The sequence below is a fragment of the Engraulis encrasicolus genome, chromosome 4 (genome assembly GCF_034702125.1).
Source record: "Engraulis encrasicolus isolate BLACKSEA-1 chromosome 4, IST_EnEncr_1.0, whole genome shotgun sequence".
Classification (NCBI taxonomy): domain Eukaryota; kingdom Metazoa; phylum Chordata; class Actinopteri; order Clupeiformes; family Engraulidae; genus Engraulis; species Engraulis encrasicolus.
In genome coordinates this window covers 16,429,167-16,453,806 of record NC_085860.1, presented here as the reverse complement: position 1 = coordinate 16,453,806, position 24,640 = coordinate 16,429,167, and the positions used below count along the sequence as shown (strand labels likewise).

Here is a 24,640-nt window from a genome sequence, read left to right as displayed (position 1 = left end):
GGAGAAAATGATTCAATGTACATTTTGTGTTGATTTATTTATACAAGTGTGTTGCTGAGTTTGCTCTTTAATAACATTATAATGCACATTGATGACTGAGGCGGAGGGAATGTTTATTTTTTTTTCTCTGGGTGGTATGTGCCCATCGCAAGGCAGGAAACCAGCGGCCCATGAATGCTCACAGGAAGCTCCCACTCCAAGTCACGGCGATGCGATGCATAGAGATTTAGATTGAGTCAGTGAGTGAGTGGTGGCTACGTGAGCTTATAGAGGCTGCTGACAGGCAGCCTAATGTCAACATGCTGCCTTCCACACGTATTGTGTCTGATGTTGTTATAAGGCCGCTGTTTAATGAGTTTAATGTCAGTGTCATGAGAAACTGTAATGAAGGCATCTAGGGTGATTTTGTTTACATACGATACACGATACGATTAGACTTTTCACTGAAATGCATTTGGTGTCCCTGTGCAACACTCATTTAAGGCAGGACATACACATAACATCACATCACAAGACTATTGCACAACTGACAAAAAACAGGACACAGGCCTATATACAGACAGGCATGCATGCATACATACATTACATAAAACCCAACTTGAAGATCTTACCAACATGGAGTGATAACACTATGCACTATGCATGGGAGTAATACTGTCAGAGATTAGCATATGTGAAGTTGTAAGATCAGTGGTTTGAATTTCTTTCCACCCATGTTTCCATCATGCTCTTATGAAATGCAAGACTGAGCTGTTGAGGGTCGGGTGTGTTGGATGAATGGGATGGGAGGCTACTCTTGTAGTAGATCAGTCATCAGTGTGTGGCTGTTGGGGTAGATAATGGGTCAAATGTAATTTCATGTAGTTGATGTTATTTGTGTAATCTTTTATGTACTGCCAGATTTTAATGTAACCTTCATCTTCACCTTAATCCTCATGCTCATGATCTGACCAACTAAAAACACTGAGCAATATAAGACTTCGGCCATGAAAAAGCCTGTTTTTTTCTGTTAGGCCTAGATCAAATAAGCTCTTGCTCCTCACAATGATTTGCCATTGATGGCTCATTACAGAATAGAGAGTTTGAGACACCAATGAATGTTTAATGGTTTGTCAAAAACTGAGTGCATTCAAATGAGTTACCCACTGACACCTGAGATTTTGCTGGGTTGCTGAAGCCACAACTGATGAGCTTGAACTCAGATTGTAATGCCTTTTTAATTTGAGTAGTTTCTTGGTGTCAATTTATTTTATATAGTATTTTGGTAACACTTTATTTTAGGGATCTATTAGCACTAATACATACAATGTGCCTGTATAAGTAACTTGTAAGGCATGTGCAAAGCAAAATCAAAAATTTGTTAGGCATGTATTCGCAAATGTCTTGTTCATGCACAATAAGGGATTTATTACCAATTTAACCTTAGTAAGGACCTAGTAGGCCTTAGTGTTTGCTTAGTACATGCCTTACAAGTTACTTATGCAAGCATTAACATTGTATGTATTAGTGCTTATAGATGTATCCCTAAAATAAAGTGTTACCCATTATTTTTCTTAATGATAAATCGTGGTTTGTTCCTGGTCTTCCCGGTCTCCTTATAGTGCCTGATCATCGGGGGTGGACCCTGCGGTCTCCGCACGGCCATCGAGCTGGCCCTCCTGGGAGCCAAGGTGGTCCTCATCGAGAAAAGGGACAGTTTCTCCAGGAACAATGTGCTGCACCTGTGGCCCTACACCATCCATGATCTGAAGGAACTCGGCGCCAAGAAGTTTTATGGCAAATTTTGTGCAGGAGCAATCGACCATATCAGTGAGTATCTGCCGTTTCATCATGATGCATGGACTATCCACAACCATACATGCATGTAGCCTTTGGCGTGCTAGTCTCATTTTGCCCTTTCTGTCCCGAATGGCTGTATGTCACATATTGTCATTCTCCTGTAATATAAATGTAACTAATTTATGAAATGGTAGTACTTTTGTTTCAAAGCTCAGAAGTAATGAAAACTTTGTGGACATCTGTCAGTTGTTAAATATGGTTTTATTTCCAAATGCACTAATATGAAGCCTTTAAAGCAATTCTAAATGATTTAAGTGTTTGGCCTGGAAGGAGAATTGTCTCATGCAGAACTACAGAGAGACAGTCAGATCCTCCAATCATACTCGAGTTTATTTGGCCATAGATGGCAGCATAGCCCTGTGACCCTGTTACAAGTTCATGAACCCTTAAGTTAAAACAACTTTGAAAACATTATTTTAAGGTTAAAAAAAAGATTTGATATTGCTCTAATTGCTGGCAGCATGATCCGTCCAGGTCTTTTTTCAGGCTGTGCCAAACCCCCTCTCCTCTCCCTCCGTTGTTTTCTTTCCTGTTCTCTCTGCCAGTGTCCTGAAATTTGCCTGTTATAAGTAGGTCCTGTTATCTGCAGGCGTTATCGTCCTGCCAGCAGAATGGGTCTGCGAGGCATGTCTGCGTGAAGCTGATAGACCCTTTTTTTCATAGGGGCTAGAGATTCATGTAGCCCTCCCTGGCAACACATGTGACACAGTGGAGGCAGCACAGCACACAGCCATACCCTCTGGTCGTATGGCGTAACAACACTGCTCTTTATCTCATATTGTCTAATGTCCACACACACACACACACACACACACACACACACACACACACACACACACACACACACACACACACACACACACGTCCCTGTTGGAGATGTTAGTTTCACCCCATAAGCCGTGACATGCCAAGTTCTCATACCTCCAGCCACGTGATCAAGCGCATGGTGCTGGTGGATGTTCCTCATTCCACTTTTTGTGTGGTGTGCAGAGCCCTGGGGTCACGGCTGCCATTTTGTTCTTGTTTCTTCTTCTCTTGTCATCCCAGGTATTCGTCAGCTGCAGCTGATGCTGATGAAGATCGCCCTGATCGTTGGCGTGGAGATACACGTCAAGGTCGAGTTCGTCAAGCTCCTGGAGCCACCCGAGGATAAAGGCACTGACGGTGATTTAATAACTTTACTTTTACATTTGAATGTTTGCATGTCTCAAGTAGTTCTGTCCCTCGTCATCATTATGGTTGGCTTAGTCAAGACAGTCATATTGTTCTCAGTTGTGTTGGCCTCCAGCTTTTCGTGAACTTTGCACCACAGATTACAGAACTCTGACTTGCATTCTCAAGGATGGTACAGCCACAAAAGGCAAAGGGCATTCAAGTTTAATGAATTGTCTGTCGAGTCGACATCTTAATTAATTGACCACATCTTATTTAACTGTCACAACTCATTAGTTCCACGGCTTGTGTAACATATGCACCCAATGCTCCGCAGTGGCTATTTAGTTGAAAACTTTGCAAAAGTGAATAATGTGACTGACCTCGCATATCTTGGCATCTCAATTGAAAACCATCTTGGACTTTGCGAGGCCAAGGTTTTAAGCTCTGACTTTGATGTTATGCCTCTGCCTCTGGCTTTCAACATCCCTAAAGCTACTCAACAACAGCCCATTAAGCGCTGCTATCTCCAACAGTAGTTATCCGCGGAGCTCCGAGGAAGCCTGGCCAAGCGAGATTTGACTCCCCAGCTTGCGTCTGCTGACACTCTTGACAAGTGGCTCTCCTCTGTGCTGCAGAGTTGGCAGCGCCTTGTTAAAAATAGGAGGCATGTCTAAACTAAAGCATGTGAGGGTTTTTTCTGTCGCCGTTCCCGCCATCGTGACACGGTGCAAATGGGTTTCCACCAGGGACCAGAAAGAAAAACACACTTTTCCACGCAGCGCTACCGAGCCAGAAGTTTTTGCACAGGAGTGAAGTTGATATGGAGGGTTTCCGTTTCTGTGTACGTCAGTGCCACTCCACCGCTGGCTTTGTAGCCAGGATAAAACCCTCCAGAGCGAGGCTATATATAGGAGCGGTGACACGGGGGCCACTAACGCCTCTTCTGCTATGCATACTCCACCAGGAGTCTGTAACTGTTTTCACAAGGCTTAACTCTTCCTGGCCACCTTTATTAAATGGGACTTAAATTAAATACTGATTATAAACAAGTTAATTTTGTACATCTGCAACATGTGTGGATGTGCAACATGGTGGGTCCATGTGAACCCTTTTTTTCCTTGTAGTGGTTCTATTTAAAATGGTGAAAGTTGTAATCCATGTGGATGATGTAAGGTTACGCTGGACGTCAGCCAATCAGCAGGCCCATTGTTCTTGGCTGAAAGGCCCTGTGCTCACTGTTCCTCTCTCCATGCCTTACTGTAGGGCCTGGATGGAGGGCAAAGGTGCTACCGGCCGATCATTCACTCAACGACTACGAGTTTGATGTGATCGTGGGGGCTGACGGTCGCAGGAACACTCTGGATGGTGAGTACTCGGGGACGTGGCATTACATTACGCTTACATTAAGTTGCTTTGGATAAAAGTGTCAGCCAAGCGTACACTTATTTAGGTACAGGGCATTGGTTACAGGCCCTGGAGCAATATGGGGAATAGGTACCTAGCTAAAGGGCACTTCGGCCATGGATGAATGTGCTAGTAAGGGTGGGATTTGAACCTGCAACCCTGATCTAAAGGCCAGTGCTCTAACTATTGAGCCATCGCTGCCCCCACATGGACATGGGAGGTGTCCTATGTGCTGTCATGTTCTGTGTGTACGTATATCAAAATGATTATAAATAGGTGGCTGACTGTTCAGATGCAGCAGGTTGCAAGCCTGGCCTGGATATTTGGCCTGTGATGAATAGAAAAGAATAGCAATCACTACAGGCTGTATTTTATGTTTCAGTCGTCACCAGTAACAAAAAGTCATTACCTGTCTTTATAAGCAGTTTTGTTGAAGGTGCTTAACTAACAGTGTCAAGGGGGATTTCATTGGACTTTCTGAATCGGCAGAATAACAATGATCTCGCTAACATTATAACTTACTTGACAAACTTTCTCCAAGTACGCTAAGTGTAACATCCTGCTTAACGCGCTGCTTCCCTTGACCCAGACTTGAAGGGTGAGGTGTTGGCAACAATAGCAGCATAGCGTCTGCCTTTCTGCCCCACATTTTGAGACCGAGACGGAGAAATAAAGGTGCCCCCTTTTTTCTGTAAGCACTGCTCATTGTTTTTGTAGGACATCCGTCTGCTGGATCAGAAGAGAGGGGGGAGGGGGGTGGTTGGGTAATTCCCCATCTCGTCTCGGCCTCGATTCCCTCTCTCCTGACACACTTTCCTCTGGCCTCTCTGGCCGCCGTTCCTTCGCGGCACATAATTGATTTGCAACCAAATCCCTGTTTTGGTTTCAGACGGGCTTACCGTATTTTCACATTGTTTACATGGCTCGAGGCCACGAGATATCTTTTCTTTTTGTGCTACCTACCTTTGAACCTCTTGAGCTATCACGCTTGAGTAAGCTAGACTGTGGCTGTGGCGCGCTTCGAGACCTTCACAGCTGAATGGCTTTTCTGTAGCCCCGCAGTGAGTCATGTGGCTATTGCTGGGAAGTTTTTTATTTGAGCGCAGTGTTGAGGGCAGTCGTTGACTTAAAAGGAGATACTGAAGGTGTCTGGACTTTGAACACTTTCTGTGCGTCATGACCAAAGATTATTGCTCTTTAGATGTGGTCATCAGAAAAATCTGAAGTCCTTAGTTGGTCTGAGGAATAAATTGTAGTGTACACTTTATGGTACAGAAATAAATGGAGTGTCGCTGTAAGGCCTCTACTGGTGAAATGTCATGTAGATACAGTACTTGCATGGGCTATTTCATGCGTTACTACCTCACACCTTAACCCCTGGACGGGGAGATTATTAGATTTGCTCTCTACAAATTTTGGCTGCAGGCCTGACACAGATTTGCTGCAGTCTGATCTCTACTCAGACCTAATCAGAACCTGTGTATGTGCGCGCCGGCGTGCGTCTGTGTGTTTGTTGGGTTGTCATGCAGTATTTACTACTGTAAGAACATTAGGTCAGAGTATAACTGGATGAGCTCTCTTGTTACTTAACTTTTAAACATAATGTGTCTGTGTCTGTGTCTCGCTCTCTGTCTCGGTCTCTGTCTCTCTCTCTCTTTCTGTCTCTGTCTCTCTCCCTCTTTCTGTCTCTCTCTCTCTCTCTAGGGTTCCGACGGAAGGAGTTCAGGGGGAAGCTGGCCATCGCCATCACTGCTAACTTCGTGAATAGACACACCACAGCGGAGGCCAAGGTGGAGGAGATCAGTGGAGTGGCCTTCATCTTTAATCAAAAGTTCTTCTTAGACCTGAAAGATGACACTGGTACTTTTCTCCTTTTTAATCTTCTGAATGTTTTGTTATTCAATATGTTGTTATTGTATATTGCTGTTGATGATGAGGCAGTGCCTGCATCAGTCTATGCCAAGCATGGTTTGTTTTCCGAGGGATGCTACCCCTTGCACGCTACTGCTAATCTGACTGGCTTTCATTTGAGTTTGAAGTGTTTGGGGAAGCGCCCTATATAACTTCACCATTCAACAGTGTATAGAAACAGCCCTGGAATCTCCCTATTTTGGAAGAGTTATTGTTGTGTGGTTTAGGCACAGCTTTCTAATCCACTAACCTAAAAGGGAACAGCCAACTATATGAGTTGTCATCAAATATTGAGGACATTGACGTTAGACATTTACCTTGAAATATTGTGCATGTGTGTCCTATTATGACAGGTATCGACCTGGAGAATATTGTGTATTATAAAGACGACACGCATTACTTTGTGATGACGGCGAAAAAACAGAGCCTTCTGGATAAAGGAGTCATTATTCGTGTGAGTAAACACACACACACACACACACACACACACACACACACACACACACACACACACACACACAGCCAGCAGTTTATGTACTGAGGCACGGTCTCAGGCGTGTTTCAAGTGCCATTTCTAAGCCACTGGCTTAGCATTCACCATAAAGATGTTAGTGGCAGCGGCAGCTTTGTGGTTACATTACACTTAGCCAGCGCTTTTTCAAATCTAAAGCGACTTGCCGTTATTTAGATACAGGGGATTGGTTACAGTCCCTGGAGTAATGTCCACCTTAAGTCCACCTCCCCACCCACTAGGCCACGGCTACCTTTGGTTAAGGGAGGCAATCAGGAAGTCAGTCGGTGTGTGGAGATGAGCATGTTCCCCCATCTTGATAAACTGTCTGTGATTGTGAGTGAAAGTCTTTCGGGGCACTTTATAATGATTGCACTTCATTAGACCTCCCCGAGGTGCCATTGTGAATGTGTGAGTGTGAGCAAGAGAGAGGGAGAGCTTTTCACCTAATACACACAGAGTGCGCTGGCCTGGCCGCGTGCATGGTGATGAGTCATCGGGAGGATGAGGCCTGTAGGATGCTACAGGCTGTGAGGGGATTATAGGCTGATGAGCTGACTTGTTAGATGATCATTATGTGAAACTCGATCAGCACGTGTTCTGCCATTCACTTCTCCATGCCTCACTCTGACTGTTGCTAGTTAGTTAGGTCTCCCTTGTGCGCCATTTTAAACTCTCTTCATCGGTTCGGTCCCAGATGACCCGTTGTCACTTCATTTTTAGAGAAGGTGTGTGTGTGTATTGATGCTGCACTCAACACAGCACTCTGATGGTACTAAAAGCCAATACCAACCTTCCAGAGTTAGCCACTCACGGTTCAATGCACAGCTACAATATGGTTCTTGTAATAAGAGGAGCCTCACACCACCCAGACTTTTATCTGTAATCTATTATCATTGCCTGCTAGGTCGTCATTAGATTGGTAATCTTTTAAAAAAATCCCCTTGTTTTAGGTGGCTGACTGCATATGAATGTAGACATGGTTTGGAAATGTGGGCTAAATGAATCAATTACTGAGCAACACATGGTGTTGTAACGGAGGCCAACTAGCAGAGTGAAGCGTGGAACGTTAGTAAACCTCCCTCCCGAAGCCCCATACAGTATATCTATAGCGCTGACCTATCGGACTGGCCCTTTAGCTCAGCGGTATCGTGCTGTGCCTCCCATACCCGAACCGACCAATGAGGTGGCGAGTTTGAGACCCCGAGGAGGGGGGGGCGGACTGCGCTGGAACACCTCAGTTAACGCAGGTTGCGTCCTAACCTTACTGCATCCTTGACTATGCCTTTTCAATTTTTCTACCAATGATGCACTGATTCCCCCATGCGTTTTAAATTGTTCTACCGATGATGCCACACCAGCTTGATGCCAATCAATTCACATTTACTGATTTGTGCGCTTGAAGAGTTTCGTTTCAAAATAGTGTATCCATCATTTTTGACTTTTGCATTTTATTATTGGAAATGACTTTCATAAGTCCTATAATCTATGTGTGAATTATTGCCTTTAAAATATTTTGACAACATACTTTGTAACCTATATAAAATGCATTTTGCAGTGCAATGGAATGCCCAATACAAAAATATCAATTTCCCAAAATTCTACAAAATGGATACACACCGTTTTGTAATGAGACTCTTCATTTGTTCCTCCTTTGCAGGACCATATTGAGACAGAGAAGCTGTTGGGCAGCGACAACGTCAACCAGGACGCCCTGCTCTCCTACGCCCGGGAGGCGGCCGACTTCGGCACCGACTACCAGCTGCCATCCCTGGACTACGCCATAAACCACCAGGGCAAGCCGGACGTCGCCATGTTCGACTTCACCTCCATGTACGCCAGCGAGAACGCGGCGCTCATCCGGGAGAAGGCAGGACATGAGCTTCTGGTGGCTCTTGTGGGGGACAGTCTGTTAGAGGTAAGGGGGAATTTACTGTCTTCAGCCATTACTACCCTGTAAAGGCGATTGATATAGAAACACTTGCAAAGCAGAGTACATGCGGTACAGAAAGAAGTCTTTAAAAAAAAAAAATGTTTTTGGTCTTTTAAGAGTTAATTCATGACAGGACAGTGAGACATTTTGACAGGAAATGTGGGAGAGAGAGATGGGGAAGGTTTGGTAAAGAACCCGGGCCGGGTCCAAGCCACGGTAGGGCCTAAGAAAGCAGGTGGCTCAATGACCCAAGATGCCATATTATTATACCGATTCTGGGTTTGATTCTGGCCCAAGGTCATTTTCCGATCCTTCCCCATCTCTCTCTCACGCCTTTCCTGTAACACCCTCAAGCTGTCCTATGTCAAATAAAGCCCCCTTTAAAAGGTCTTGTAACAAAACTGGCTTCTAAGGTGGTGTTTGAAAATCAGGAAATGTGTAATTCCTGGTGTTTTTTGTTTGTTTTTTTGGCATGGTAGGCCAGTAAACCAGAAGGTCTAGGTTTAAATCCAATGGCCCATTTCTCATTTCTCTAATGTGTCCTCCCAAATGCCACAACCCCTTCAGGCTGATCACCCAGCGTTTTTGCAAATGTGTGGGCGTTTGTTCAAGACATGACTTGTCGCTGCACTTTAAATAAACAAAGAAAGACATGATCCGTTGGCCTTTTGTTATTTAGAATTGGTATAGAAACATGGACATGACTCAGGAGATTTGAGGGCTTGTAATAACATGCCTGCCCGGTGACTGCATCCAGTTCAGCATAAGAGTATGTGTGGATTGGTGGCCACACGTGAGCATTGGACTTCCTTTAGCGTGGGGCTTCCCTCAGCCTGAGTGAAGCCGGTTATGCAATGTGTAAGAGTAAGAGTGCTTATGGAATATCTTCAGCTGGACTTAAGAGGAGGGTGTGTAATAAGCAATCTGTTTTCTGGTAGTCAGCAAGCTGAGTGTTCTCTTTGGTCTTGTGTGTATGTTTCAAAGACAGTAGAGTAGAGTAAGAGTGCGTTTTAATATGCGACCATGCCTCCTCCACTTGCCTCCTCCACTTGCTTCTCGTCATGATGACATCACTGACAACAGCATTATATTTCAATATCTTGCAAAAGCTCAATTGTAGAGTCTTTTTCTCTTTTGCAATTGGGATGGTGAATGAAAAACAGTCCCTCAAAAGTTGTTGTGGCTAGGCTGACAGCTGGGAAACTTTATCGTTTTCTCCACGGAGGAGGGGCCAGGAGGCGGGACGAGGAGACAAGCGCAAGTGGAGGAGGCAAGGTCGCATATTAAGACGCACTCGATGATGACTCAAGCCCGTGCATTTCCTGGATCCATGTGATGTCATGTGAATACCCTGCGGTTGGGAGACCTTTGGAGGCTTTAGGTAGAGAGTAAATGGGGTTCCCCTGGCACTGTGGATGGCGGTAGCGCACATCTTGTGCAAGCCATCACCAAAAGCTACAGAAAGAGAAGAAGAAGAGACGGAGCTTGAGCAGCATTGGATGGGCAGAGTTTGAATCATCTTACTCTACTAAGAATATCTTTTGAATGTGTCCTGTGCAGCCCTTCTGGCCTATGGGGACGGGCTGTGCCAGAGGGTTCCTGGCTGCCTTCGACACGGCCTGGATGGTGCGGAGCTGGGCGCAGGGCAAGGCTCCCCTGGAGATACTGTCAGAGAGGTGAGGCGGAACACACAAGAAGTCAACTGAAAAGTGACACATAAGCAAATCACTCCATTTAAAGATCTTCCATTTTTTTATTGTGATTTCTTTTAGTGTGGCATTCTTTTTTGTGGCATCACACGTCAGACTTGAAGAATACAGGTCCTTTATAGGCCCCCTGCATAAGATTTCACTTCCTGTGTTGAAACTTGCCAGGACCCAGGAGTCCATGGCTGATTTTTTTTTCATGCCTTAAGGCCCTATTCGGACAGAACTAGTTCCATGTATGTGAAAGGAAAAGCCACACTGCTCGATGCTGCCAAACAAAGTGCCGTCTCAGCAATAAATTATTGATTTTTTTTAGCATATTTTTCTAAATATGCCCACTCGTTTAGAGTTTTTCTGTTATATATACACAGTATTACTTACTCGTTGTATGTATAGTACTACTTTATACAGTATTACTTACTCATTGTATGTATAGTACTACTTTATACAGTATTACTTACTCATTGTATGTATAGTACTACTTTATACAGTATTACTTACTCGTTGTATGTATAGTACTACTTTATTTATTGCATCGTGTGGTCACCTGAGTCTGAGTAGTGACTTAATATTGGGTTTAGTTGTTAACCACTGCACCAATTTCTTTAGACGCGTGTTCATTGTGCCAGGATGAGACAGTGCCGTATCATCTGATGTTTGCTAAAGCAAGCTCTTGTTTGTTTCTCTCGTTTTTGTTGTTGTTTACTTGGCACATTGTTGCAGAGAAAGCCTTTACAGGCTGCTCCCGCAGACGACTCCAGAGAACATCTCCAAGAACATCGAGCAGTACACAATAGACCCGGCTTCGCGCTACCCCAATCTGAACTCCAGCTGTGTGCGTCAGCATCAGGTGAGGCCGATTCAAAAGGATTCAGGACTCCGAGGATTAATAGATTGGTGGATTGTACATTTTCCAGTTTGCGATCAGTATAACTCTGTGTGGGACCACAACATGAAACAAGTGGATGGAGACAAAACAATGAAGAGTGTATTTCTTTGAAAATAATAAGAATTTGAAAATGCATGCCTGCAAGCAAACAAATGGAGTCTGCTTAACATAGTCAGGGACCCCGCTAGACACAAGGAGAGTATTCAGAGTGCGTAGGGGACCAACTAGTGCTTGGGGCACCAACCAACCGCTTTGCCCCCAAAATTGGGGAGATTGACTAAAGAAAGTAAAAAAAAAAAAGATTGAATTAAATTACAAAACATATATTTATTAGTTAATATTATATAATTATTATTATTAAATTATTAGGGGGACCTCCTGAGCAGTTATGCTTAGGGCCTCCAAAACCTTAGCAGTGGCCCTGATCATAGTTGTTTTTGTTTTTTAATGTCTGTCTTTTCCCATCCCTCTATCTACATCTCTTTCCCCCTCCCTCTGCTCTGTTCCTCTACCCTTCCTCAGGTGAAGCATTTGTACATCTGCGGTGAGCAGAACTCTGCCTTGCTGGAGCGCGGCACAACTGTTCGGAGATCAGTGAAGCGTAGAGGTGAGTGGCCATGGAAGCCAGTTGACATGACAGCCGCCTCCTTTGCTCTGTCTGTTATTGCCAGAGACTATACTGCCCTACAAAGGCAAAGTGCAGTAACTATGCCAACATTGAAACTGAGAAAAAAGGCCTTCAAAATGTTGGTATTGGGTTGGATATTGTAGTTACTGCAAATTTGACATGGCCATATCTCTAAAACGTGCCAAAGGCCTTTTGTCCAAACAAATGTGTCCCAAGACAAAGGAGGTGTAATGAAGACAATTTTCCATCTCAATTTTGATAAAATATGACATTACTGCACTTTGCCTTTGTAGGGCAGTGCAGTCTGATCTGTAGTGGGAGGGGGAGTCGATGGTATATTTCCATCCATTTGCGTGCGTGTTATCTTTCCTGAGGGTCTTTTCACACTCAGGCGATACCATTCATCTCTGTCCAGATATCTCATTAGAACGTGTCACCAGAACAGAATATGACAGCAACTTCTGAAGGGCTAAATTTTGCCCTCTCCATTTTCCATTCTATGCCACTGGCTTCCTTCTGTGTTTGTGTCCTCCTTCACTTCCATTCCTTTCCCTTCCTCATTAGGGCATAGTTGTGCTGCTGTGTCTGTGTCCCTGAGTGCCGGTACGGTATGTCGTAATGGCCACCTGATCTGTACTGTTACGGGACAGCTGCTCTCACCTGCACAGCCCTTCAAAAGGGAACAAAGCCTTATCACACATCCCGTCTGAAACACACCCACCTGGCAACAAAGATATGGCCGCTTATGTTACACATAGCCAGGTCAGGCCAGCTCTGTCCTAGCCAGGCCACGCCCACCTAGTGATGCAACACATTCTGCGTTGCTCCTAGTCAGGCCAAGAGCAATGTAAATATGCTTCTGATCTCCCGAAAAATTGGGAACTCCATCCACTTTGTCAGACACCAGTCAACCAGCAGCAAACCTTGGGAGGCGGGTCGACCATGCTGTTTGGGAATTGTTATGCTCTTGGTCAGACCAAGTCTCGAAGAGATTTGAAAGTCCATGATAATCAGGCAAGCTCTGTCCCTCCCACTGTGGTGTGCTGTAGATAAGCCATGTGATCTTCATCTGATCTTTGGGTTCATGATCAGAGATTTATTCATTAATATAGGTCTGGTTTTGCTGCGTTTGTGTTGAATGTGTGTGCAAGTGTCCTTGATCATATTGATTTAGATTAGCTCTTTGGGTTCTAGATTTGATGTTTTTCAGTAACTACTTGATTTTAGTTTTTGCAATGACTGACTGAAATTTTTTTTTTTGCACCCTGTCATGCAACGACGATATAACCAATCTGATTCCAGTGATACGATTGTTTCCTCTTTTAACTTGATAAACAGGTCAGTTGGACAAAAAAACTGTCAGTTGCACACAATTTCACAGCTATTTAATGTTCAGAATCAGCCTGCCATGAATTTAAACTCTGAACTTGGCATACTGTAAATTTGAACTGGGGACTGGCACCTTGATCTGTTTTGACACCTCTGTTCTAGTGTCATACGTATGTAATTAACTGGGGGAAAGGAAGGGAAAGGAAAGGCACTCCTTTCCAAAAAACATTAGCTAAACTTTTGTCATACCTATTTCAGCTGAAAACGTTGTCTTGACTTTTTGTTAAGTCCTTGTTAAATGTCCTGCTTTTTCATATACCTACAACATGTATAAAGCGGCTGTATGCCAACTGTATGCCACCTTGTACATAAAGGCACATTTCAGTGTTCATGTGCTTACTGCACTTCTGTTGAAATAGCTGCGGGACTTGCTTCCACCATGATCCCTTCCAGCGTTGCTGATGGCTTTGACTGGCCCCTAGGACAAATTAATTTGAAAGGGCCCCCCACCTAATACATATTTTGTGATTAGGACCCAATTCTGGTTACCCTTTCCACCTTTGACCCGGAACACCTTAATCGTTTGACCCGCCTCTCCTCTCTTCTCTCTCTCTTTCCAGAGTCGGACATTCGACCCAGTCGGCTGCTGACGTGGTGCCAGCGTCAGACGGAGGGCTACAGGGGCGTGCAGGTGACGGACCTGAGCAGCTCCTGGAGGAGTGGCCTGGCCCTCTGCGCTCTGATCCACAACTTCCACCCGGAGCTTATGTGAGGATTATGCACAGTTGTGTGCACACACAAACACTAATTATGCACCTCATTGCATGTATTAAAGTAGGTTTGTTTGTTTGTGTTTGTTTGCCCCCTACGTTTTGTGTTAAGTACAACATGCGGTGACCTATGAATCAGGCATGCTTGTTTCTATTGGTTTGTTTGGTTACATTCAATCACAATCCCTTCATAGGAAACTTGTCTAAGTGGGTAGCCGCAGTAGGCCTACGTATACTCCTCCTGTGTTACTACTTCACTCCATCTTCACATTACTGCTAAAGAAAACCCTGACATATTCATTCATTCATTCATTCATTCATTCATTCATTCATTCATTCATTCGTTTTTTTTCCCCCAGTTGGTGGTTTAGCATATAATCTGGGTTTGCTTTCCGCTCTGTTGTTGTTAGATGTTTGACTACTTGATTCAAGTTACAATTCCCAGAGTAAGTGACACAACTTGCTGTCTGTATTACATCCCGAGTTGATTGTAGTAGCCAATGACCTCGGTTTAGAAGTGTCCCACTTCCTTAGGGCAGAGTAGGCCTGAGGTCCGCCTGTGACGGCCTGGCTTTTTTGAGGCGTAGGTAGCTGGACTGGCCATCTGGCATAGGAGGCATTTCCCGGTGGACCCTGCACCCTCGTGGGCCCCTATTTTCAGAAATGTAAAAAAATAAAAATAAATATAGTATGAAAATAGGGGCCCACGAGGGTGCGGGGCGCACCGGTGAGTCAGTTCTGCGTCGCTAATTATGAGATGGGGCCCTTTAAGCCAAAAATGCCCGGACCCTATTTCTCCCCCAGTCCTGTTTGAGGCGTAGGTAGCTGAGCTGCCCTGATGTCACCTGTGTGTGGAAATAAATAGGAGTGTGTGTACAGTAGCATTGCAGCCCATGACCTCATGCTGGCTCTAGGTGGATAACGATGTCATCACTCACATGCATCAGTTGTCTGCATGTCTGGATCGCTCTGTCAGGATCACTCTCTGCCTCTCTCTCTCTCTCTCTCTCTCTCTCTCTCTCTCTCTCTCGCACTCTCTCGTTGCCTCTCTCTCTCTCTCTCTCTCTCTCTCTCTCTCTCTCTCTCTCGTTGCCTCTCTCTCTCTCGCATACGTAGGCACCAATCCTGTTTACAGCTCGGTGTGATTAAATGGGAATCATTTCAATGATTAATGGTGATGTGACGGGGAGTTGTAACTATGGCTACCAAGATGCCCACAACACACTACCCCTCCTGTACTGAACAGCCATTTTGTTCTGCTTGGCACCACAGAGCAACACCAGCTTACTCACTACATGCGTGCTGTCTCCTTCTCCCGCCCCCTTGCCTTGTTTGTGCCCTCAGTGACTTCGACTCCCTCAATGAGGAAAACGTGGAGGGCAACAATCAGCTGGGATTCGACGTGGCGGCGAGGGAGCTGGGCATCCAGCCGGTGACCACTGGGAAGGAGATGGCATCTCAGCCACAGCCTGATAAGCTGATGATGGTCCTCTACCTCTCCAAATTTTACGAAAAGTTCCTCGGTATAATGACTTCCATTACCTTGCTGCCACATGTTTGAGTGCATCTCTCTTTCTTTCTATTTCTTTCTTTCTTTCTATTTCTTTCTTTCTTTCTTTCTTTCTATTTCTTTCTTTCTTTCTATTTCTTTCTTTCTTTCTATTTCTTTCTTTCTTTCTTTCTTTTTCTCTGTCTCTCTCTCCCCCTCCGTCCATCTGTGTCCTCATTATAGTGTCTGTCCATTTCCTGTGGGCATTGACCTTCTAGCCCTGTGTTGTTGCAGCCTTGGGGCGAACATAGGCGTTAATACGAGAAGGAGCATAGCCATGTCGTCATGCCATCCTTGTTTTAATAAACATCCATGTCCCATGCCACCCTTGCCACCATGCGCATGGCCAGGGGCGTCAAGTATACCCCCACAGCCCCCTTTAAGGCAGGGGGGCCCATACGAGGCTGGGGGCCCACATGGGCCCTTGTCTTGAAGAAACGGGCCCCCTCCACATGATATTAGGCCCTCTTTTTTTCGTTCGGGGGGGCCATTCTTGGTGGCTTGCATGGGGGCCTGAAGTACTTGCGTTACGGCAGCGCGTATGGCATGGTATGTGAAATGGCTTCTGCTGCCACAAGGAGTCCCTTTTTAATCCAGTGGTCCGGATAGAATTGCTTGTTGCGCAAGACTGGTGGTATGACTTATGAAAGTTTGGCATGTGGGGTATGCAAGCAGGCCTCCACGTGGGTCATCTTACACAGCAAGATGACTAGGTGTGTAGGCTGTTGCCCTTCGACCGATGGCCTTCTGCATGTTAAAAACGCACACAACCACACACGCATTACATACAGAGCCTTGAAAGACAGTCATGGCAATTAGCAACATGTTGGACAATAGTTTTAAAATCTTGAAAACAATATTCATACCGTATGTCAGCAATTAGATGTACTATATGAAGTGTTTGTGGAGTGCTTGACAACATGGGTGGCATTTCAAGCTAACCAATGCTATATTGGTTACATGGTAGTGGTCCTGTTTTCGCCATAACCATGAGTCACTATACTACGTTCACACATTGTATGAATCGGCATGTGGAGGTTTGTTAGGCATGTGTATGTGAGTGGTTTTCTCCAGGGTCATGTTCCATCCTCTTATCTTTGACGTTCTTCTTTACAGGAGCTGAAAACGATGCACAGCAACGAAAAAAGCGACTTCAAAAGGTAAGACGTGCCGAGAATACAGCTAGTCAGAAGCTTATGAATGGAAAACAGCCTTGTGAAAACACTTTTCACCTTTTAAAATGGGTACATCCTGAAGGTTAAAACCTTACTTAACCTTGTGTCTGTTTTTTCTCTACAGGATGAGAAGGTAGAGGAGCAGCGTGCGAAACGCAGACGGGAGGAGGTGAGGGTCTTTTTCATCGTTGACTTTCCAGGAAGTTGCGTCATCAAAGCTGTGCCATGAATGCATCAAAGGCGCTTATTGTAGTCACTTAAAACTTGTGTGTGTGTGTGTGTGTGTCCATGTGTGTGTGTGTGTCCATCTGTCCACAGTCTGCTGTGCATGAAGCCCCATCAGCAGAAAGCTCGGTCAGGTCCATGCAGGACCTGCGGGCCAGGTTCGAGAACGCCTCAAGCGAAGTTCCAAGCAGACTGGTGAGCAGCTTCTCTCAGAACCTCAATGAAGCTTCAAGACTTGGGTTTTTCATACGTTTCAGACATGTAAAAGTTATATCTTTGACCTAACATGTTTGAATGTTGTAGCTTCCATCTTAAAAGCATAAGAAAAACTGAAGTCTTGATTTCACAGTTAGACATGATGAACGTCATACATCTATCTCAATGAAGCTATAGTATCTAGCTCACGCTTACCTGAGTCTACACTCGTGCGCACACTCACCTGCTCTCTGCATTATAATGGCACATAGTCTTCATTCTTATTTTCTTAGACTTCTTCTTGGATGTTTTTTTTTCTTTCATATTTGATGAAGGTATTGTGATAATGCATATTTTGCTGGTGTTGTAGAATACGCTTTGCTTGAAGGCCTGGTTTTGGATTACCTTTATTACATGGCAGGTGTGGGGAGATTTCAGTGAGGGCTTGGACCCAATGCCCCCCAATCCAATTCTGAAACTTAACTGTAAGCATAATCCTCCCATCCATGAATGCCTCTTATTGTGTGTGTGGGTGCAGGTTGCACCACTGTCTCCCTTTCCCCTACGGCATTCCTCTCTCCCTCCTGGCCTTCTGCCTTGGGCCTTGTTCTCCTGCCTGATGGTGTTATTATGGAAACCGATGCAGAGTTGCAAGGCCTTGGCCCATGCCCAGTCCCATGGCACAAAGAAGTCTCCATTTCCCCGTGTGCAATCTGGGCATTTAATAACTTTGTGATGAACCCTTCATGTGGAGTAAGGAGAGCAGATGGTAATTTAACTTTAAAATGTTAGTCGTTGAAGTGTTGTGCACCCTTTGTTTGGGGTTGCACTGTACAGTACATGTTAGAGAGGCTAAGAAGTTCACCAAGTGAGATGGTCAGGTTTTTGTTTTTCAGAAGACGAAGAGGAGATTAGCAGTTGAGTGAAACGTGATGGGAAGAGGCGTTCAGTTTCTCCTTTCTGTTGACCGTGACCCGTCTGTTGACAGCAACTGTCAAGACTTGCCCCCACCCCAAATCCAAATCCACGAGACTTTGCAGTATACATCTGCTTAAAGGGCCAGAAGTGTGATGTTTTAACGAGTTCTGACACAAAACGGGCTTAGTGTCGACAGCTGGAGGTGTCGCAACCTTTTGATTATAGGATTACAGGGGGATATATAGGACACGCACGACCACTCAGGTGCACACACAGAGACCCTTCAGCTGAATGGAGAAGGTGTTTTTCAAAGTTAAGTTCTCGGCCAAGGGGTAGCAGGTTCAAGGCCAGGCTTTACTTGTGCCATATGGCTGCTGCCAAGAGAATCCAGCTTGACTGGGAGCTTGACTGGGAGCTTGACTGGGAGCTTGACTGGGAGCTTGACTGGGAGCTTGACTGGGAGCTTGACTGGGAGCTTGACTGGGATCAATCCTATCTGGATTGGGATGCTACTGGGATGCTGTTGGCTAGAAAGATAGGGCTGAAGATCAAGTAGGCTTTATCAAGTCAAGTCAAGTAGGCTTCATTGTCAATTTCTTTACATGTACATACAAAGAGTTGAAATTACGTTGAAGATCCTGCAATACATCTGTCTTCATGCCTCTGTTGTGCTTTCATCCTTATCTACTCTTGTGTGTCTGTCCTGTCCTTATTTTTCCCCTTTCTTGTCCTGTCCTTATTTCCCCCCCCTCTCCTGCTCTATCCTACGTTTTTGTGTCAGTCGGACTCAGAGTACGACTCGGACTCTGACTCTGACTCCTGTTCAGAATCCTCTCCTCCTCCTACTTCTCATCCTCGTCCTCCCACAATGGACTGGACCCAGAACCCCCGCTACGCCAAGCCCAAAGACCAAACCCCTCCTCCCTCGCCTCCCCCCAAGCCCAAATGGCAGGTAAACTCAACCTTCAGAGTGGTATGCCAGCGATTATAGTTCAGTAACAAACCAAGTAACGTTAACCTTGAGGTAGTGGTGAATGGAAAAAGAGGTTTTCCTTCACTAAACCTATCCTGGTTTACTCCTGAGCCAGCTTCTTAGTATAGGCCCCAGGTGAATCACCTAATAAAAGAGCCTGGAGTCCTCATTTTTCTAAAGAACCTCATTTTCTCTTAACCCGGTTCACTCCTGAACTAGCTTCTTAATATATGCCCCTGCAGACTACCTCTTAGCAGACTAACCACTTTCTCATGGTTAACTTGGCCAGGTGTATCACTTGACCCTCTTCTTAGAATCCCCCCGGCCCCCCGGAAAGCCCATCTTTACCAGTTAGCAGACAGACAAAACCTGTAAGCTCCCCAGTTCACCTTAGCTGCCCCCCTGGATGAAAAGCTGCAGTAATCCCAACTAACACGATAAGACACAACCAAAAACTCTTACTGAAATAATAATCCCCCCACTATCCCACATGTTGGGCTTTTACCACAACAAGCCTCCTGTTGAGTTGTGTTGTGATGTAAAGAAAACCACACCCTCTGCTGGTGGCTTGGTGTATCGTATCCCTGTGTTCTCATGTGTTTGTGTCCGCTTGTCCCACAGCCGTCTGTCTACCTGAGGCTCTTGTCAGAGGGCTCCTCGCCCCAGACCCCCAAAGCCGCCACTTCCCCCAACTCCACCATTGTCCCTCCCCCGAGGCCCATCTCCCCCCGCAGCCCCAGCCCTTCCTTCAGCCCCTTCAGCCCCAGCTGCATCTCCCACCCCCCGCGGAGCTCCAGTCCTCCACCCAAATACGTTCGCCTCAGAATTCCGCTGGTGCTCCCCCCGGCCTTGCAGAGGGAGAGGCCGCGGCCCAGGGAGGAGGAGGAGGAGGGTGATTCCCCCAGCCGATTGCACCCCTCCTCCTCCTCCTCCTCCTCCAACTCCAACTCTTCATCTCTGTCCCCCTCGTGCTCCATGTCCACTCCGGCTCTGTCTGACATGCTCCAGCGCCAGCAACACCTGGAGGACCAAATAGAGCAGGTGATTGTAGGCTAATGCTTGCTACTGTTATAGCCAGAGGCCATCTATTGTAGGTTCACAGTTCTCTTAGCAGGGCCATTGCCAGATTTAATCACAAGTGAGACACGTATCCTTCAGATCCTAATTAGTTTTATACAAAGCAGTATGGCTTTGCCAGGTTACAAATCACCTACTGCCACCTTAACATTGTGGACAATAGGAAAAAAGAATGTATCCATGTTGAATTAACACGATTTAAATACACGTAAGTCAATATTAAATATGTAACAGTGTTGCATAAATTAGTATTATGTAACAGATTTATATCAGCAGCATATCATCAATAAATGATTCTTTGATATACAGCCCAGTGAAGGTTGACTTCGCCCCAGAGCAGAAAATTGTGTAATGATTACTTCTCAAGTCGTTCACCTTTGCACAGACTTTACAAATTGCATGTGGAATTCTCAAACCTTCAACTTTTTTGTTTCTCTCCTTACTTGTTCTTCCATTCTCTGTCCATTCCTACATTCCTCAACCCTTTCCCGTTTCTATTTTCCTTTTCCGTTCTCCTCTTCCGCCATCTAGAGAAAGGCAAAGACCCTAACCACTAGAGAGTTTAGTAATAAGAGCATTAAGGACCGGGCTAAGCATCTCTTCTCCATGTTCCCGGGTGAAGTGGCTCGCCACAAGGTGACTATATAAGTTTGTCTGTCCTGTGTGTGGTGGATACCTTATGATCAGCTGATAGTGTCTGGTTGTGTACTCGCCCCTGTGCTGTGCCTGATGGTTTTGACTCCTGTCACCTTGCTATGAGGTGGCTGCCTCGTGCCACCTTACTGTGTAAGGCAGTGGTTCCCAAACTTTTTCTCCAGGGACCCCCTTTTGAATTTCAGAATATTTTCGACCTGGCCATTTTTTTTTTTGTCCATTAATATTGCTAGATTTTCCATGAATAGTTTGTCTGCTAATATTGCTAGAAATCCACAGGACCGCAAATGCATCTATTAGCTGTTAGCTGTTTTCCTGTGGATGTCCCGTTTTCAAGCAATGTCCCTTTTGTCCATGACCCCCCCCTTCAGTACCTTTGCAAGTACCCTAAGGGGTCCCGACCCCCCAGTTTGGGAACCACTGCTGTAAGGTGACTATCCCGTGAGCGGGTATGCGGCTATAAGCTGACTGCTAATGCCAACTGAGGGTTCTTCCGCGGACACGTGTGACCCATGAGCCTTGGCCTGTCTGTCTGACAGAACGACTCACTCACCTTACCTGATTTACATCCGTCCCTGGCATGTGGCCAACTGGAAAACGTGGAATTGTTTTCTTTAAATGCCACCCAGTCGCTGTGGTTTCGTCAGCAATGCACCTACATGATGTTTCAATGTTTTGTTTTTAGGGCCACTGTGTGCATGCCCCACACCATGCATGAATTTGTCGCCCCCGCATGTTTCTTTTATTCCCTCCCTCACACACTTCATATCCTTCTTTCTCACATTCATCCTTCTTTCCACACTACACTGCCCTTCAAAGGCAAAGAGCAGAAACTGGGAAAAATGGCTTCAATGCCTTGGTATTCAGTTGAATATTGTAGTTACTGCATATTTGACATGGCAATATCTCAAAACCTTATGGTCCAAATGTATCCCGTTTTAGTCTCACGATAAAGGTGTAGTGAAGTCAAGTCAAGAGCTTTTTATTGTCATTGACAAATAAATTTGACAACGAAATTGCGTTTTAGAATACACTGTACATGTACCCCAGGGCCGCTGCTCATACGAGCGCCGCCACTAACGTAGTGAAGACCATTTTCAGTCTTTTCAACTCATTTTTGACAAAGTATGTAGTTACTGTCCTTTGCCTTTTGTATGGCAGTACAGTACAGTACATTTGCACATCCGCTTCCACAGTGCCTAAGTGGCCTCCGCTTGCCCAATTAAAAGTTCTTGAAAGAAGCAGAGCGCCCGCTGGCAATGTTGTTGTTGTGTTGAGTGGTTTGTGTGCATGAACTCTGCTCCTTTCAAATGGACCTAATTAGGGCTTCATTGGCTGTCCATGCCACTGCTGGAATGGTGCCCACACAGCCTCTGGCCTTGTGGCCTTTCCTTGTCATCCTCCCTTGTCAGGTCCCTCGCAGGGCCGGCGCTAGGCGTAGGCAGACCAGGCGGCCGCCTAGGGCACCAAATGTCTTGGGGGCGCCAAGTCCCACAGAATTAGAAAATTAAGTAAAATAAAGCATTAAGCTTTATATTGACAATTATTATTAATGGGCACTCATACATCTGATCAAGCACAACTGATCTAATGCCTACATATGTACTGACACTATGTTTACACATGCCAATTTCTAATTCCACCAAAAGCAAAGAGGGGTGCTCGTCTTGGGCACCAAATTGACTAGAACCGTCCCTGCATCCTCGCATGTATCGCCCTTTACTTCCCCCTCCTCCTTCTCCTCCTCTTGTTTCCCCTCACTGCCTTTTCAATGGGCCGCTCTGATGCTAATGCATAAAGATATGAATCGTGAGCTGAGCGCTCTGCATGAGGCAGTGAGGCGGTAAGGAGAGACCTTGTGTGTGTGCACTGATCAATGGCTTTGTTGTTGTGACTCTAACTCTCCCACTCTTGACCTCTGTGCCCACTGTTGTTTTCAACGTGAGTCTGGCACGTGCTGAACAACTTGCTTTCATAGTCTTTCTCTTTTTTTACCCCTTTTTAAAAAACCTGCTTTATTTTTTTTCTGTCTCCTGAAAATGAAAAACAGGTCTATACACCGGTCTATCTGCCTACACCTCAACCGAGTCCTGCCTCAAATCCTTCTCCTCCTATTTTTCGTTCTCTTTCTACCCCTGCTCCTTCTTGTTACTCTCCTATCCGTACTCCCTCTCCTCCTTCTCCTCCTCCTCCTCCGTCGTCTTCTATTCATCATCCTATGACCTCCTCTTCCTCCTCCTCCTCCTCCTCAAACTCTGTCCATATCTCCTCTGCCCTGTCCTGTCTTCCTTTGGTCCCAGCGGTACCCGAACCCTCAAAACAGGTAAAAAGAACAAAACAAACAAAGTTTGATGGTCAAGCACATTTAAGTTACTTCAGTTGCCTCACAAATGCAGTGCTTCGCTTATTCACTTTACAATAATGCCTTCTGCTCAACATCTCAAAATGATGTCTTCTTGCCGCCTTGTTTTCAAAATGTCAGTTTTCTTGCTGCCATGTATCTTCTGACTCTTCAGTGCATCTTAAGTTCGTGCTACTTCACCTCAAGTCCCTATTAGCCTTTGATGCACAGTTGTCACCCTGGACGTAGTTGTGCTAGTGGTAAGGCACACTCTGTGCTTAAGAGCTGTGTATTGTGTGTACCTACTGTACAAGTACACACCTTTTCTCTATTCCTTAACATCGTTAATAATTCTCAAAGGGCTTATGGAAATCAAACTGTACTGTTCAGTTGGCTCTTAAATGAAGTGTTTAAAGATCCTTTTCCATATTTGTTGTAGTACAATGGAGCTGCTTAAAAGCATTAATAATTCTCAAATGGCTTATGGAAATCAAACTGTTGTTAAGTTTCCTCTCATGTGAAGTGTTAAGATCCTTTTCCATATTTGTTCTAGTGCAATGGAGCTGCGCTATCATGTGAGCTTAGTCAGATACACTTATCTGAGAATGATGACATAGACAGCCCAACTCTGAGTTCTCATACACAGGTAGATGTCTACTACACGGATGGGATGCTGTGTGTCTTTAGTACGGGATGATGTGTGGCTTTAGTATTGACATAATCAAACTCATGATCAACATGGACTGCATGACTGAGTTGGGGTAATCAACACTAACCCATCCCTAAGCCTTTTATTGAAGGGACTTTTTTGTGAACAATTGGTTTTTTTTTTTATTGTACATAAACAGTGACAAATACAGAACACTTCCCCCCTATTGAAGGGATTTGAGTGCATTTCTAGTTTACTACATTATATTTAGCAGAGACCTCCGCCAAGGAAGCTGTTTGATAGAACAAATGTCAAAGTTCGCCCTGTCCACAATTCAATTTGCGGTCACTCGTGGAGTCTAGATTTTTAGGCTAGCAATGGTGAAGAATCTTATAAAATCCTTGTTCCGGTTCATGATCCGGATCATCACCAGAGTTTAATCACTTTTTTCTTGGGTCATTTCCAACAACTCCGCAAAGTTTCCTCCAAATCTGTTTTTTATTTATCCTTCTGACAAACAGACAAACAGACAGACAAACCAACGCGACAGAAAACATAACCTCCTTGGCAGAGGCTAAAAGGCATATTCACGGCTTTAGTTTACAAATGAACCGAAATGAACCGAATATGAACTAACTGCATGGATAAGTGTAGGCCATTCTTCAAAATGCAATCACCTTTTAGATCAAACTGGCAAAGGAAAAGACTTTTAAATAAGCCAAGTGCCTATTATATCAAACGAGTGTATCTGTAATGAATCTTGCGTAGTTTGAGCAGTGAAATCAGCCCCATTATATCCTGAGGCTCCT

The 24,640-nt window shown here is 45.0% G+C and overlaps 1 protein-coding gene across 4 annotated transcripts in view; it reads left to right on the top strand.

The window, feature by feature from the left end:
* Positions 1–24,640, top strand: part of mical2b (microtubule associated monooxygenase, calponin and LIM domain containing 2b) — a 63,550-nt gene that overhangs the window by 11,543 nt on the left and 27,367 nt on the right. For 2 of the 4 annotated variants that reach the window (XM_063196796.1, XM_063196797.1), the window contains exons 3-21: positions 1,602–1,809; positions 2,887–3,003; positions 4,258–4,359; positions 6,103–6,258; positions 6,663–6,763; positions 8,481–8,738; positions 10,314–10,429; positions 11,183–11,309; positions 11,871–11,955; positions 13,926–14,073; positions 15,420–15,598; positions 16,741–16,784; positions 16,924–16,968; positions 17,118–17,219; positions 18,919–19,089; positions 19,732–20,151; positions 20,719–20,823; positions 22,892–23,164; positions 23,736–23,828. In XM_063196796.1, the coding sequence (XP_063052866.1) occupies positions 1,602–1,809; positions 2,887–3,003; positions 4,258–4,359; positions 6,103–6,258; positions 6,663–6,763; positions 8,481–8,738; positions 10,314–10,429; positions 11,183–11,309; positions 11,871–11,955; positions 13,926–14,073; positions 15,420–15,598; positions 16,741–16,784; positions 16,924–16,968; positions 17,118–17,219; positions 18,919–19,089; positions 19,732–20,151; positions 20,719–20,823; positions 22,892–23,164; positions 23,736–23,828 (2,850 nt within the window). The remainder of the gene's footprint in view (positions 1–1,601; positions 1,810–2,886; positions 3,004–4,257; positions 4,360–6,102; positions 6,259–6,662; positions 6,764–8,480; positions 8,739–10,313; positions 10,430–11,182; positions 11,310–11,870; positions 11,956–13,925; positions 14,074–15,419; positions 15,599–16,740; positions 16,785–16,923; positions 16,969–17,117; positions 17,220–18,918; positions 19,090–19,731; positions 20,152–20,718; positions 20,824–22,891; positions 23,165–23,735; positions 23,829–24,640) is intronic. The other 2 variants (XM_063196799.1, XM_063196800.1) reach the window with 2 other exon arrangements.